At 36.8% G+C, this 14,774-nt stretch overlaps 2 protein-coding genes across 2 annotated transcripts; one reads left to right on the top strand and one right to left on the bottom strand.

Annotated features, from left to right (window-relative positions):
- The first annotated feature begins 462 nt into the window (after window positions 1–462).
- LOC121242893 lies at window positions 463–8,997 on the top strand. Its single transcript, XM_041140897.1, has 7 exons — window positions 463–965; window positions 2,742–3,518; window positions 3,643–3,995; window positions 6,249–6,460; window positions 7,689–7,945; window positions 8,036–8,214; window positions 8,363–8,997. Exons 1-7 carry the CDS (start codon window positions 722–724, stop codon window positions 8,444–8,446), a joined length of 2,106 nt encoding a protein of 701 aa, XP_040996831.1. The 5' UTR covers window positions 463–721; the 3' UTR covers window positions 8,447–8,997.
- A 1,562-nt stretch (window positions 8,998–10,559) lies between these two features.
- Window positions 10,560–12,074, bottom strand: LOC121241932 (protein BPS1, chloroplastic-like). Its single transcript, XM_041139792.1, has one exon. The coding sequence runs from the start codon at window positions 11,572–11,574 to the stop codon at window positions 10,621–10,623; it is 954 nt and encodes a 317-aa protein (XP_040995726.1). The 5' UTR covers window positions 11,575–12,074; the 3' UTR covers window positions 10,560–10,620.
- Between the last annotated feature and the right edge of the window lie 2,700 nt (window positions 12,075–14,774).

The raw sequence follows: 14,774 nt of genomic DNA on the forward strand, positions 1-14,774 counted from the left end.
GGGGGGGGGGGCGGGTACACTTGAATCTAACTGCTTGGTTCTGGTTAATGCTTTACAGGATGCCACCACTCATTTTCTAACAGCTTTTGACTACTTACTCAGAGACATAAAAAAGTTGATGGGTGGATTTAGAGATATTCAGCTTTCTTTTGTTAATAGATTGAGAAACTTATTACGCATAGTTTAGCAAGACATGCATGGGACCGAAGATATTGAGTTATGGCGGGAGGGGTGTCCTTTTGTATCACAAGTTGTTGGGCTTGATAGTAATAATATGGCGAAGAACAATTGTTTTGTTTGATTCAATGAAATCTTTGATTACCAAAAAAAAAACAAACTTAAATTGATCATTTTTTATTCATAAATATCTAAATCAATTTCAATAGAGTTTCTTTTATTAAAAAAGAAAAATAAAAGCGCAAGCAGGTAGCAAACAAGAAACTAGATCGAAAACATTACAACGTCAGCTTCTCTGTCGCTGTTAGAAAATCCAGGCGTGGGTCGGGTACAAGAAATCCACGATCGTGAAAATTCGCCGGGCATCCATCGCCGGCTTATCCATCAAAGCATCCTCTGCACTCTACTTGCTTATTTATTTACTTGAAATTATTTTCCAAAAAATAAGAAACAGAATATTATCATCATTATTAATTTATTATAAAAGAAAAAAACTGTGTCACTTCCATCACACTCTCTGCGGTGAGAATGGTACGATGCTAAAATGGCTCAGCACAGGCTGCAATCGGGAGCGGACAGGTTCGTCCACCATTCTTCTTCCAACGGCACGCCTGATCACGTTTCCATCGGGATTCGCGCCGCTCAATCGCACAAGCCGTCACGGTCTCGGCGCTCGGCACGGTCCGACTGGGGCCGACGCATCTCCTTCGGCGCCGTCATCTTGATCCTGTCCCTGGTGCTCGTCGTAACCGTCTTGGCGTACTATTACCTTTCCAGTGACATTAGAGGTCAGTTTCTTGGTTTTTCGCTGTCGAGAATATGCGGGAAACCACGGCGGATTTGTTCGCTTTCTTTGTATGGTCACCGTGGATAAAATGCAGGAAAAGGAAAATGAGAACGGATCTGTGTGTTTCATGTGTTTATATGTTGTTTTCTTACTTGCATTTTGATTTGGATTGTTTGATCTGTTTGTTGGCTGAAAAAAGGTGTACGAAAAATTGGACCACTGGGCGGCAACTTCTTTGTACTGTGGTTTCATTGTTTTTTTTTTTTTTTTTTTTTTTTTTCCAGTGTACTTTTTGAGTGTTGTTTCTCTGTAGTATTGATTATCTCGAGACATTTGCTCTTGCTGCCAAACAATGCTCAATTCCTTACCAGCCATTCTGGCAGTTGCAGCTGTTTTTCTTGGTATTAATTGGCGGATGATATTTTTAGTATGCTGGATTGGAAACTCCGAAACTTGACTGTGTACTCTCAATTCCTTTCCTACCTTTCTGCTGTGTGCATTTGTTTCTATTTCTGTATTGCACTACATGCCTATCTGGTTGCCAAGAAGTTTCAGGTATCGTTTGGATTTGAAGATGAGTTGAGATGAGTTGAGATAGGTTATGAATAGTAGTAAGATGAGTTATGAATAGTAGTGAGATTTGTGAGTTAAAGTTGATGAATAATAATGAATAGTAGTGAGATGAGTTGAGATGACTTGCGAATACAAACCGGGCCTCAGTGTAAGAAAACTGGAATTTGAATTTCATATGGATATTGTTTTGGGTTTCATTAACCCTTTGCCTCCAGCATCTTTTAATTTAATCTCACCTGTGCTGGCCAAATGGTTGTTTGATAACCAAATAGATGCAAGGTTTATAGTATGAAGGGGCTGTTTGATCACCAAAATAAGCACTGATTCATTTCAAGTGGATTTGATAAGCTCTCAGTTTCAAGTCCAAACATTCTTATGTGATTGATAATCATAATAATTCAGCTTTACATTAGAATTGATTTAAAATTCTATGGCTGCTCAAAACTCATTGCTGAATGCTGAATATTCTCCATTTCGCGTTCTTTAAAGTTTTCATTGAAATGACATGCATATCTATGAATGTATGTGTTTTTTTTTTTTTTTAAATTCTTTTTTGTTTATCATCATTTGTGCAACGAATGAAATCATCACATCACATCAAAAGGACTGTTGTCTATGCTACCATGTCGAAACTATCAAACCCACTCGAGGATAAATTCTTCCGCTATAACTGCCAACTTGATTCCGACCCACATGACACCGCCAGAATGATTTTCAGCTTCACAGCACCATTCCTCCACCATCACCTACTGCTATCGTTTTTGGCCCTAGGCTACTCATTCTTGTCATCACTATCACCACAACCACCTTTGATTTGGTTGTTGCACCATCTTTGTTACCAAATAGCTAAAGAACAAAGGAAAAACAAATATTATGGAGAAAAATCTAGGAGATTGTCTTTTATATTGAAGAGTGTATTCAATAGAATGCCTAAATTTAATAATTAAATAGCACCTAATTCTGTTCATTTATTTTTGCCATCTACATTTTCTTCTCAGCAATCAAATGGAGTTTGATGGATTTAATCTCCCTAATTTTTAGTAATTTTTCCATTCTGAACATCAAAACACTGGATCATTTTGTCATTGTATGAGCTTTTTCTTTCAAATGGATTATTTTACCTTGGTCGATAATTGATTTATGTACTGACTACAGGAGTCTGATTATTATCTAAGCATTTGAATGATTATTTGTGTTTGTGTAGATGTAAGTAATGCTGAGAATGAAGGATTGAAGAATGATGATTTCCTAACAAATGTGACACGGACAAATAGGTATAAAGTTCTCAAGTTTGGCCAGGGTTCAGTAGGGCATGGCCGGGACTCGAGGTATTGGGATAGAGATGATAGGAGAAGGGATGAAGATTACAATGAGGATGTTCTGGAGCATTCTAGTGAGGCTGCTACTAATAACGCTTCTGATAAGGGTGACGTTCTGGTGAAAATGAAGAATGGAAACAAGAAGTCCTCTCTTGACGATTCTACTAATGGTTCAGATCGGAGAGGTGTTGGATTGTACAATGAAGCTGGGCGTAGTGAATTGAAAGTTTATGAAGCACAATACAAGGCTTCTTTAGAAGATGTGGGGCAAAAATCTTCAGAAAATGGTAACTCAAATCAGCTATTGGATGCTGAGGATTTGAAAAGGCAGACTGAGGTGGTTGATACTGATGATGAGTATGATGATGGTTTTGGATTTCATGATGGTAGAAATGAAGACTATGATGACAACGGGCATGGGAAAGGGGACCATTTTGATGAATCAGATTCACACAATGAAGATGTCAGAGACTCTAGGGAGTCATCTGATCTTCTTAATGCTGGAGACGAGAATCAGAATGTGGTTGAGGTGGAAGAAAAGTCAACTAATTCATATGAAATGCGGAATTATGATAGTGTCAAAACAAAATCTAGACGTGTCCGTGCCAATGGAAGACAGTCTACAAGGACAAGGTCAGATTCAAAGAGGAAAGCAAAGCGCCGTAAGTATTTTGGCAACAGTTTTGTCTTCTTATGCAAATGGTCTGGGTCCATGTCACTTTTTTCTGAACTTGGTAACCCTATACTCTGGTTTTATTCCTAACGTGTAATGTTTAATTGCTTTAGGCTCTTGTGAGATGAAGTTCTTAAACTCGACTGCACAGCTTGTAGAGCCTTTAGAAAGTCGAAAGTTTGCTAGGTTTACCTTGCAGTACACAGAGGTAGAGGAGAAGCCCAATGGACAAGGGCAATGGGATCCTAGGTTCGCAGGACATCAGAGCCTTGAAGAAAGGGAAAATTCATTCTTCGCACATGATCAAAAAATAAATTGTGGCTTTGTTAAAGGTCCCGAAGGATCCCCAAGCACAGGATTTGACTTGGCCGAAGATGATGTAAATTACATCAGTAAATGCCACATTGCTGTGATCTCTTGCATTTTTGGAAATTCAGATCGCTTGAGGACGCCGACTGGTAAAACGGTACACGATTTTTATTTTATTTTCAAGTGAGAAAACTTAATGTTTTGCTATTTTTCTTCAAGGAAAAATATTTATTCTAGAGATTTATGCATGTTGAAGGGAAAGTTAGACCACAATACACCTTCTGCAAGGTTAGAAACTTAGATCTAGGAGACACCACATGAAAGAACCAAAATCTGAGATTCTATTGATTGTTGAGCTTCCTTTTCGTCAAAGATCTGTGCATTCTGCTTCCTCAAAATACACCACATTAAGCATAAAGGGCCATCCTTCATACTAACAATAAATGGGAGTCCAATTTAAAGTCTATAAGGCCTATGAAAATGGTACTAAGTAATATACTTATATAGAAAGACTCAATATTGACAAAATACTCCTAAAAATGTTGGATGTTGGATGTATAGGTTCCATTCAACACATAGTAATGATTTGCTTTGTCTACCAAGATGTATTTCTAGGTGATAATACTAGAGCATTTAGAATTAACCTCTAGGGGTTGGCTCAAGTGGTAAGAGCCTTGAGGGAGGTTTGGATAGTGAGTTGAGATGAAAGTTGAAAGTTGAATAAAATATTGTAAGAATATTATTTTTTAATATTATTATTGTTTTGAGATTTGAAAAAGTTGAATTGTTTATTATATTTTCTATGGGAATTTGAGAAAGTTGTAAAGATTAGATGATATGAGATAAGATGAGATGAATTAATTGACTTTTTGTATCCAAACCTCCCCTTGGTCTTGGTGGTATGCAGGGGCCATAATATTGGGGGAATTTCCCCTTGAATTACCAAATGTGCACTTGCAGCAAACTCCTTGTTGAGGGCCTGTGCACCCCTGGGATTAGTTAGGACTTTGTTCCGGATAATTGGTGCCAATAAAACAAATACTAAAGCATTTAGAATTTAGAATTTATTTTCTTTAATGAGAATATAGTGAGAGATGGGATAATCTGTTCTGGTGCAAAACTGATGTGGAACATATCTGGAAACCTGTCTACTAATGCCTGCATGGTGGGCTATGTTAAAAGAATTATTATCATCAGGGTTAGGGTTACTAGAAGAAAAGTTTTGAATGCTTGATATAGAAATGGATTAATTGGGCTTTGATGTAAACATTTGAAGAAATTTTATAGTACAAGTTGCAGGAATTTTCAGGCACTAGCTAAATTTAAAGGGTGGTTATGATCAGTTAATTGATTGCTGGCAGTAGGGTCATAATGGGTTTGAGTGGTTCTTGTAGGTGTAAGACTGGGGTTTGGGTTTATCATCTAGTCACAGAATTTCATGGCTTTCAAGAATACTTTCGGCTTGGGGAGGAGCATTGGTGAGAGGCGAAGAAGGAGGAGGAGGAGATTTTAACCACCCTTTTTTCTTATAGGATCACTCCTAATAAAGAGAGTGAGACGCTTAAAAAATTAAGTTGGAAATTATTTTAAATCACACACAAAAACTCACTCAGTAATCGGAGTAAAAAACATGCCCATGGGCCAAAATCAACATTTTATGTTCAGCAAATCAGAGAATTCTTGAGACACACACATGTTAATATGAAATAATTAAACCAATTTCCTATCAACTCAAGTAAACATATGCTGGCAGCTAACCTCAAATTCATTATGTATGGTCAATGGGAAGTGCAAAATCAAATAGACTTCTTACCTGCCTATGCTTTTTCTTGGAACCACAGGTTGTGTGCAATTTCATCATCACTCAAACCATGTGCCTTAGGGAACCTATAAGTGCACTAATTGTCAATTGGTCTGAATACCCTTTACTGAGGGTTTACGTTCATTATATATTGCCGAGAATCCATCATTGTTGCCGGATTCTATGCATCTATCTACCACTAATATACTATACAAGGAAAGTATTTACATCCTAATTGACAGCTATATACAATGTAGCCATAAAGGAAAGTATGACCAAAAGTAGTACAGATCTCCCAAATCACATCTCCGTAACTAATCACATTCTTCTACAATAATCATGGTATATTGTTATGCATCTCAGATATTAAACTAGTAATCAGATGTTGACATTAATTTTGGCCAAATGAAGTATTTCTTTTTTCCAAATTTACAATCTGGGAATTAGACAAGTGGATGGAATTATCTAAGGTTACAGTGATTTTTGAGCTACATCTGGTCAATTTAAATTCTATTGCTTTCCGGAGTGTCATTTGTATCCGTGCTATGATCTTTATCATCAAGAGTGTGGTTCGGATTTTTAAATGATCTCAATTTCTCTTTATTCCAGGTGACTCGACTGTCAAGGAAAAATGTATGTTTTGTTATTTTCATGGATGAAGTTACTTTGCAAACACTTGCTTCAGAAGGTCTAGTGCTAGATAGAATGGGTTTTATTGGCTTGTGGAAGGTTGTGGTCGTGAAGAATCTACCTTATTCTGATATGCGAAGGGTGGGAAAAATACCTAAATTATTGCCTCATCGACTATTTCCATCTGCGAGGTAAGAATGCGACTAGTAATACTAATAGAAGTGTTACAGAAGGTTGTGTTTCGTGATGCAGTTGATTATAAAATGCTGTAGTCCTTATAGCTTGTTACTGTACTAATTTGTGAGTGGCGATCTACATTTGTATCTTTTATACACGTGTCAACATATCATGGATGGCACATGATATTGATTATTACATCTATTCCATACTGCAGACAACTATACGATGATGGAAATTGAGTCCTGTTTAAAATTATTTTAAATCATGTGGTCCTTATTTCAATTGCTATGCAGAAATGTACTGGAATAAATTCATAATGAAATTCGTTTCTCCTTGATTATCTTGTCTTCTTAAGAGTTTATATGATATATAGAATATGTTCATAGTCCATTTTCATACAATCTGATTAAGATCCTCTAGATTTCCTAGGGTAATCAACTGGATGGATTTCTTTAAAACCCAATCCTTGCTTTCAATTCCAATGATAGAGATTTTGACATGTCAGCATTGGAACCCTGAGCAGACTGCGGGTGATAGATTAGTTTTAAATTCAAATTCAATGTGCTAAACATGGTAAATATTAAAATGATAAATATTTGAGTTTGCAAGTGTTAAATGTAGTGTGGAGAAATGCCCACCATTAAATTTGAATGCAATGGTTTGGATTGAAAGAAATCTACAAAGTGGATTACCCTAAGAAATCTAGACGATCTTAATCCCTTACAATCTTTGTTTCCCATATTTTAGTAAATCTTGAACTTGGAATGATTTTGGGTATGCGCATGGGAAAAAATGTTATCAATGGTCACTAATACATAGGTGTCGCTCTGGTATATGTCCCAAGCATTTGTGCTATGCCTATCAATTTAATCAATAAAATTTTTGTGTACCGATAGAAGAAATGTTACAAGTGTGCCTCAGTTTTAACCTGGTATAAGCTGTGAGTTTTGGAGAATGAATCAACACTAGTATATGTAGCTTATATTCTAACAAAAGGTGTAGCTTATTAATTGCATAAAGGTTTTGATTATACCCATAGTTATCTCCAATATTTTATATTAATAGTATGATTATTAAGTCAAATACCTACAAACACCCATAAGTATTTTCTGTAATATATATATATATATATAGTGTTTTTCAGGATTACACACTCAACTCATGTGGGGAGTACTCTTTACACGTAGTACAATTGCCCAGGCACTCATGTCTGATCTTCTGTATCTAAACTATTTTCAGGTATTCGATCTGGTTGGACAGCAAATTGCGTCTCCAATTTGACCCTCTTCTGATCTTGGAATACTTCTTGTGGCGAAAAGGTTATGAATATGCAATTTCTAATCATTATGACCGGCATTGTGTATGGGAAGAGGTTTCGCAAAACAAGAAACTGAACAAGTACAACCATACTATCATCGATGAACAATTTGCATTCTACCAGGCTGATGGACTGAAAAGATTTAATGCCTCGGACCCAAACAAGCTTCTCCCTAGCAGTATGTTTTTTCATAAGATTAATTGTCCAAAACTTGCTGATACATATACTTCCTCCTTTAATTTACAGCATAATTTGCCAATGTCTACAGATGTACCTGAAGGATCTTTTATCATTAGGGCACACACTCCAATGTCAAATTTGTTCTCCTGCCTTTGGTTCAATGAAGTTGACCGGTTCACTCCTCGTGATCAACTGAGTTTTGCTTATACATACCAGAAGTTGAGAAGGGAGAATCCTGGCAAACCTTTTCATCTTAATATGTTCAAGGTTAATAAATCTATGGAATTTAATCACCCTTGAAGTGAATTGAAGCCATAATGGCTGTCTGAAAGAATTATTCATGTGCGCATAGTAAAAGAAAAGGTAAAAGGGGGTCGAATGTGGATCTAACAATTTTGTTTGGTTCCTTATGCAGGACTGTGAGAGGAGAGCCATAGCTAAGTTGTTTCATCACAGGTCAGAGGAAAAGCGGAATATTCGCCAAAGTGCAATCGAGTGAAATGTATCATTTTGAATAGGAAGTTGGTATCTTTACGCTGTGCTTGGTCATACACTTCTTGAATGTTCCGTGAAGTATGCCCTGTAATGTTGTACATGTTGTAGAAGTGCTGCGTGTGGACGTGATACATGAACTTTGTGATTCCAGTGCAAGGAAAGGCTATAGCAGATGAAGAATATTATTGGCAGTCATCCCTTGAGGTGAGGTCAAAATTCTGCAGTATTTTCAAATGTCTGTCTCATTAGAAACATACAACTCCAATCTTCTCTAGCCACATTGTATGCATTTCGTTATTCTTTTTTTTTTTTTTTCCATTCATTGCTTTGTTTGGATGCAAACAAAGCACCCGGTATCTCTATGCCACTCCGACAACATCCCTTCCCACTTACATGGTGAGTTTATTGTTGCCTTTACAAGAAATTTTGAATTTGTGGTTCTGACTTGTATTATAATTGGGAAATTTTACTAGTGATTTTGCAGTTCTGATTGTGTTTGGTCACAATGATTCATTGTACCTATATTCTGGGTGAAAAGTGAAATTCCATTTGGTCGCTCTATCTTTTAGAGGGTGAAGGTTGACACTAAAGTGACATGTTTTTTAGTTCATTCTTCTGATAGGTTAGTACAATAAAGTTCCAGTGACTGTCAGGTATCAATGGTTTCAAGTGTTGGATCGTTGCTCACGTTGGGATAAGTATGTTTACAAACTTAAGTGACTTAATATGATACGTCAGATTTATTTGACACTAAAAGAATTTTGCAATCAAGCATATCATACTTTTAAACCTTTTATTTTTAGTTTTGGTAAGATCTATTTATAGACCAAATATTTATCTGAAAATAAAACAGCCCCTTCTAAGAGGATCTTTTATATCACTAGCCTTAGCCATAAAGGTTAGTATGACCTATACACATTTGTCAGAAAGATTAGAATTGTGAAGATATTATTTTCTTTTTGTTGAAATGATTGAAAATCGAATACTTTTAAAAAGAGAAGTTTTTGGCCAAAAATATTAATAAAAGGCATATTTCTTTTTATGCGGAATTAATAATAAAAATGCATATATTCGAGTACTAGGTCCATAAAATTGGACGGATGCCACACCTTATGTTCCATCAGACTATTCTTTACCTAAAGGGTGCTTTGACGATATTCCAAAGACACAGAGCATAGCAGGAGTAGATCCTTGCTATGTTAGTAAAGATGAGAAGTGCATGACTATCATCTCTCACGAAAGAAAAGTCTCTCAAAGTCCAACCTCCTTCCTTTTCCATTCTTTGCCTTTTCTTTTCCCTAGTTTTTACCCTTTATCGTTCTGATCAGTTTGCCAATAATGTACATGATCAAGACCACCATTAGCACCACCACCTCCTCTCATGTCGTCCCTGTCAGTTTCGCCAATGCGTGGCTGTCACGTTTTGCTGGTGGTACACGTGAATGCCACATTACACATGAATGCCATGAGGCGCCACCAACATGTATGCATGTCCCACATTGTTACCCCTAAGATTCTATCAAGTTTTAACCAATCTTTTAAGTTTAACCTATTTTAGCTCGCAGTGTAGGCCTAATGGTTTTTGTTTCATTTCTCTATTTTTTCCGTCTTTTTACTTTAAAGCAAGAGTAATTTTATATATGACCGTGAAGTGTGTAAATACTGCGTAATCGTTTTGAAAAAATGAGGTCCATTATTAAGAAATTAATTTTTTCATGTAGATTCTATCATTTATTCATTTTTTTAAAGCAATTACACAGCAGTTGCACAATTCATGATTGTAAATATCTTTTCTCTTTAAGAAATTTGAACTTTAGAAATGTGACTCTCTATCATCTCCACCATCAACGCATCTTTCCTAAATTCCCTTGGTATTTGGCTCCAACAGCACCATCAACTAAATTTTCCTTCCGACAAATACAGTAGTCGTTGGCGCGCGTAGTTTCCATGCATTGTTGTGCTTCGCATAGGTTTTTACTGTTGTGGGTAACTGTATAGCAACCCAATTCTGTATTGTCTCAAACCCTCAAAATATTAAAGCAAATTATGTGTGTATATATATATATATATATATATATATATATCTTATAATAATTATCTTGCAAGAATGTACAATATTTCATAAGCTCTTCTTATTCATCGTTTTATCAAAATACACTAGCAGAAGATCTAATCTCACTAATTAACATCAACCATAGCCAGCACCTTATTCCTTCCATTGACAACCTCTTCAAACAGCTCATCCACTACAGATTCAAACATCTCCATGCGTTCTTTGAGAACCAGAGAGCTTTGCTTCAGCAAATTGATAAGCTTCTCTTGATCCACAGCTTTTCCCTTCAAAACCTGAGCTTTAATATCCAAAACTGCCTTCTCTATAACCTTATTCTCAACCAAAATTGGCATTGATTTGTCTTTGACCCCCTCAAGTACCTTCAAGAAGCAACCCACAAGCTTCCCAATTGAAACTGAGAATGATTTTAGCTGAGGAGACACCCTCCTGTAAACTTCCTTATCCATTGTAATTGAAATTGGATAGAGCAGTGCAGAAAAAAGCAGCATGCCTACCAATCTCATGCTGCTTTTAATGGCATAGATAAAACAGATGGTGCTATCCTTGCTTTTAGTTTTAGGCATTTCAGTCTTGAACAAATTCATATCTTTCCACTTCTCAACTCCATAAATCTTCTTACTCTCACTTACTAATCTCTCAATCTCAGTGATCTTGGTAGTTGCATCTGAAATATTCCCACCATTTCGCAACTTTCCTGCAGCAAACTCAATCATTAGCCTGTATCTTTGCATCCCAGAAATGGCTGATTTTAGAGAGTTGCATAAATCAAGGAGATCTAATGTCTCTTTCATGTACTCCTCCAAGATATCTGTACCATACCACAAAACGGGTAAGTGATATTTCTCAAAAAACAGAAGAAAATGAGAGTGCATCTTCCTCAGGAGATTAATGGCTTCAGAGCACCATTTGAGGGTTATGGAATCTCCAGCTAGTGATGTTTTTAGCCTCTCGATATCGCTGATTAGGGAAGAAAATAACTTGACGGGTTCATTGATATTCATGGAGGAAGAAGATGATGATTTTCCTCTGCACAATGGGAAGCCTGTATGAAACACCATTTCCTTTGTGGAATATATATCAGTTATGACAGTTATGTTGAGATTGAGATCTTCTACCACCTAGAAAAATTTCTTTCAGGTAGGAGAGAGATAGATACACGAAATGGCCGTATAGCATTTGAAGCCTTAAAATTCTCACAAAAACTTGAAAATATATTGATGATTATGACAATCATTTGCAAGATATCTTTGTTTAATGCTCAACCGACTTGCAAGATCACTTTCCATTAAAAAAGATTCTGGAAAGTAGTTGCATGAGTCATTGGGAATGGAATTCTTTAGCTTCATAGCGTAAAGTATGACTTTTATCGCATCAATGGAAAAGAATACGTGATACTTAAGCACTCCATGAGAAAGCAATGGGGAATGTAGAAGAAAGTATTCTTATGAGGCATAATCACTTTGTATTATGAGCATAAATGAGAGCAACCGTAGGTGTGGCGGCTAGATATTAAAATTGAGGCAAAAAAAAAAAAAAAAAAAAAATAGATCCGACCTTTTACTTTGACATATAAATTTAAGCCCTATAGGCTGAAATAAAGAGATTGAATTTTCTGTGGCATCTCATGCAATAGATAGAGTAAACCTTTGCAGAGTAAATCTCGGTCTCGTGTACAGCACCCTCGAAAGTTTCTCTACACGAAACTGGTTAAATCGCTGACTTTTCATCAGCGGGTGAGGCCCTAAAAAATTGTTTGCACCCATGAAGAATTTAGCCTTGGACCTTGAAGGGAGTGACATCCCAAGACCAAGGGCCTTCACCACTTGGGCCAACCCGCTTGGGGTTTCATCTCATGCAATATGGGTGACAAGTAGGAGAGATTTGTTAATGAATTTGACACAAATAATGGATTATTTTCACTTGGCTCAAATTCATATGGGGTAGCTGAAGAAAATTGCGCTAAATCCAAAAGCTTAAAAAAAAAAAAAAATCATATGGGTAGTTGAAGTTGATTTACATATGGGATTGCTTGATAAAGACAAACCCAGATGTGAGGCAGAGTGAGGACGAATTGAATTGGGACAAAATGCCTTGTCAACAAAACTAAAGCCAATAAATTTATAGAGCAGGGGCCAGCAAAATTAACGCCATATCAAGCCTGCATAGAGATGGCACAAACAGGCATTCTTGTTGGTAAAAAGAAACTAGATCACTTGCATTCACAGCTCGTGCTAAGCAGTATTTAACAACTAGAAAAGATTAGAACGTAAAAAACCAGGGACTATTTTAGTACTTAACCTTAAATATATGACATGGCCTAGCAAATACATATGTTAATATGATATCAAGTGTGCATCAAAATGTTATGTTATAAATAGACATTCATGTGTATAAAAAGATGAGCTCTCTTTTGCCAAGCCTATATACATACATGCATAAAGATGATATACATAGACAGCTAGCGCTAAGCAATATTTTACAAAACCTTCACCATGAAAAAAGATTAGCAATGTAACACGACCTTCCTGAGCCAATGTCTAGCCCTCTGTCTCTTCTCCGTGAGCCAAGTTTTCTCTTGCAGCTTCATCATCACATTGATCATTACCTGGGATGGTTAAACTTGTAAAAATAAAACAATGAGTCTAATTCTCAGTAAGTAAACGTATCATAACTTCTTTAGTCTTTTCCTTTAGATCATCAAACATAACTTGAGCATTTATCAATCATTCAATCAATTCCCCCCTATGCGCATGGGTTGGCAATCGTGATGAAATCTTGTCAAAAGGAGAAGAACATCACTAAGCGCACAACTAGTGAACCATTGACATTTTGGCATTGCCATTCGCCCCGCCATCTGTCATCATTTACCGCTAATACGTGATCAATAATCCGTCATCAATCACTTTCCTTTTCTTTTATTTTTTCATTCATTTTCCTTTCCTTTCTGCCACTCATTCAATGATAATAATACTAGTAATACATATCACGGCATGGTACAAGCATACAATTAAATCCGTTAACATTCACATGCTGGGACACATAAAAGGGGGCTATCAAATAATAGGCTTTACACATAATAATCTTAAAAGACATGATTTTTCAAATGAGCATTTCATTTATAAAAACATGTGAACATAATAACATTTTGAAAGGATGCATTTGAAGGGCATGTCCGTAGTTACTCTCAAAACTTAGAAAAGATACATGTCAAAGGACATAAATCGTACGCACTTACCAAACTCGAATAAGGGCATGATCATATTTTACTTACCTAGGACGCGGCAGCAGTAAGCTTATGGCAGCTTGAAGTGTTCTGGTCTAACCTGACAGTTCACAACTGGGTGAGTTTCATGAATCTAAATTCAAGCTAATGCTGGAAAGCTGCCATAGGTATGTGGTACTTACACTAGAAGTGAGTATTTTAATTTTTTACTTTCTTGGAGTTCTTCATGGTGGAGAACTGGAGATAGACAAGGAAGTTGGGTGACACAGTTTTTTGTTTAGGATTAGGACTCCTAATTGTTCTGGGTGTGTGGCAGCAGTGGTTTTCCTAGTTTATTTGAAATTCTTTGGAACAACTAACAAGAGGGGTGGCAGGAGAGGTGTTTTTGTCGCTGGAATTTTGTTTCTGTAAAGTGTTGGGATTCAGCTAGTGTGTAGTTCAATCCTTCATGGATTTGTTTTTTTCTTTTATTGGCACCTGGTGTCCAGGACACAGCGTCCCGACTAATCCCGAGGGTGCACAAGCCCTCGACAAGGAGTTCCCTACAAGTGCACCTCGGGTAATTCAAGGGAAAAATCCCCCGGTCCGATGGCCCTTAGGAAATGTTTTCACCCAAGAGGATTCGAACCTTAGACCTTGAGGGAGCATACCACCAAGACTAAGGCCTTTACCACTCAAGCCAACCCTAAGGATTCTACACTTATCAATTAGTATGGAGGTATCAAAATCTCCCCCCTTAAATTCCTGATGTTCTCAATAGGCCATTATAAAGAGCTAGAACTTCCCTCCCAAACAGCCATTCCATCATAGGTGGCACGGATCATGTCCCACACTTCTGGTTGGGATAAACTCTTATACCCTTTGTAACGCCCCGAGGTAAGGCCCAAGCCACATATGGGCCATACTCTAAAAGGACTAGTCAATAGTACAATAGGAATCATTATAAAGAGCAAGAATTTCTCCTTCTCAAGAAATGTGGGATCTCATACATCACCTACATTCATTAGTTAGTTAGTATGGGGTATCACAATATAT

The sequence above is a fragment of the Juglans microcarpa x Juglans regia genome, chromosome 8D (genome assembly GCF_004785595.1).
Source record: "Juglans microcarpa x Juglans regia isolate MS1-56 chromosome 8D, Jm3101_v1.0, whole genome shotgun sequence".
NCBI lineage: Eukaryota > Viridiplantae > Streptophyta > Magnoliopsida > Fagales > Juglandaceae > Juglans > Juglans microcarpa x Juglans regia.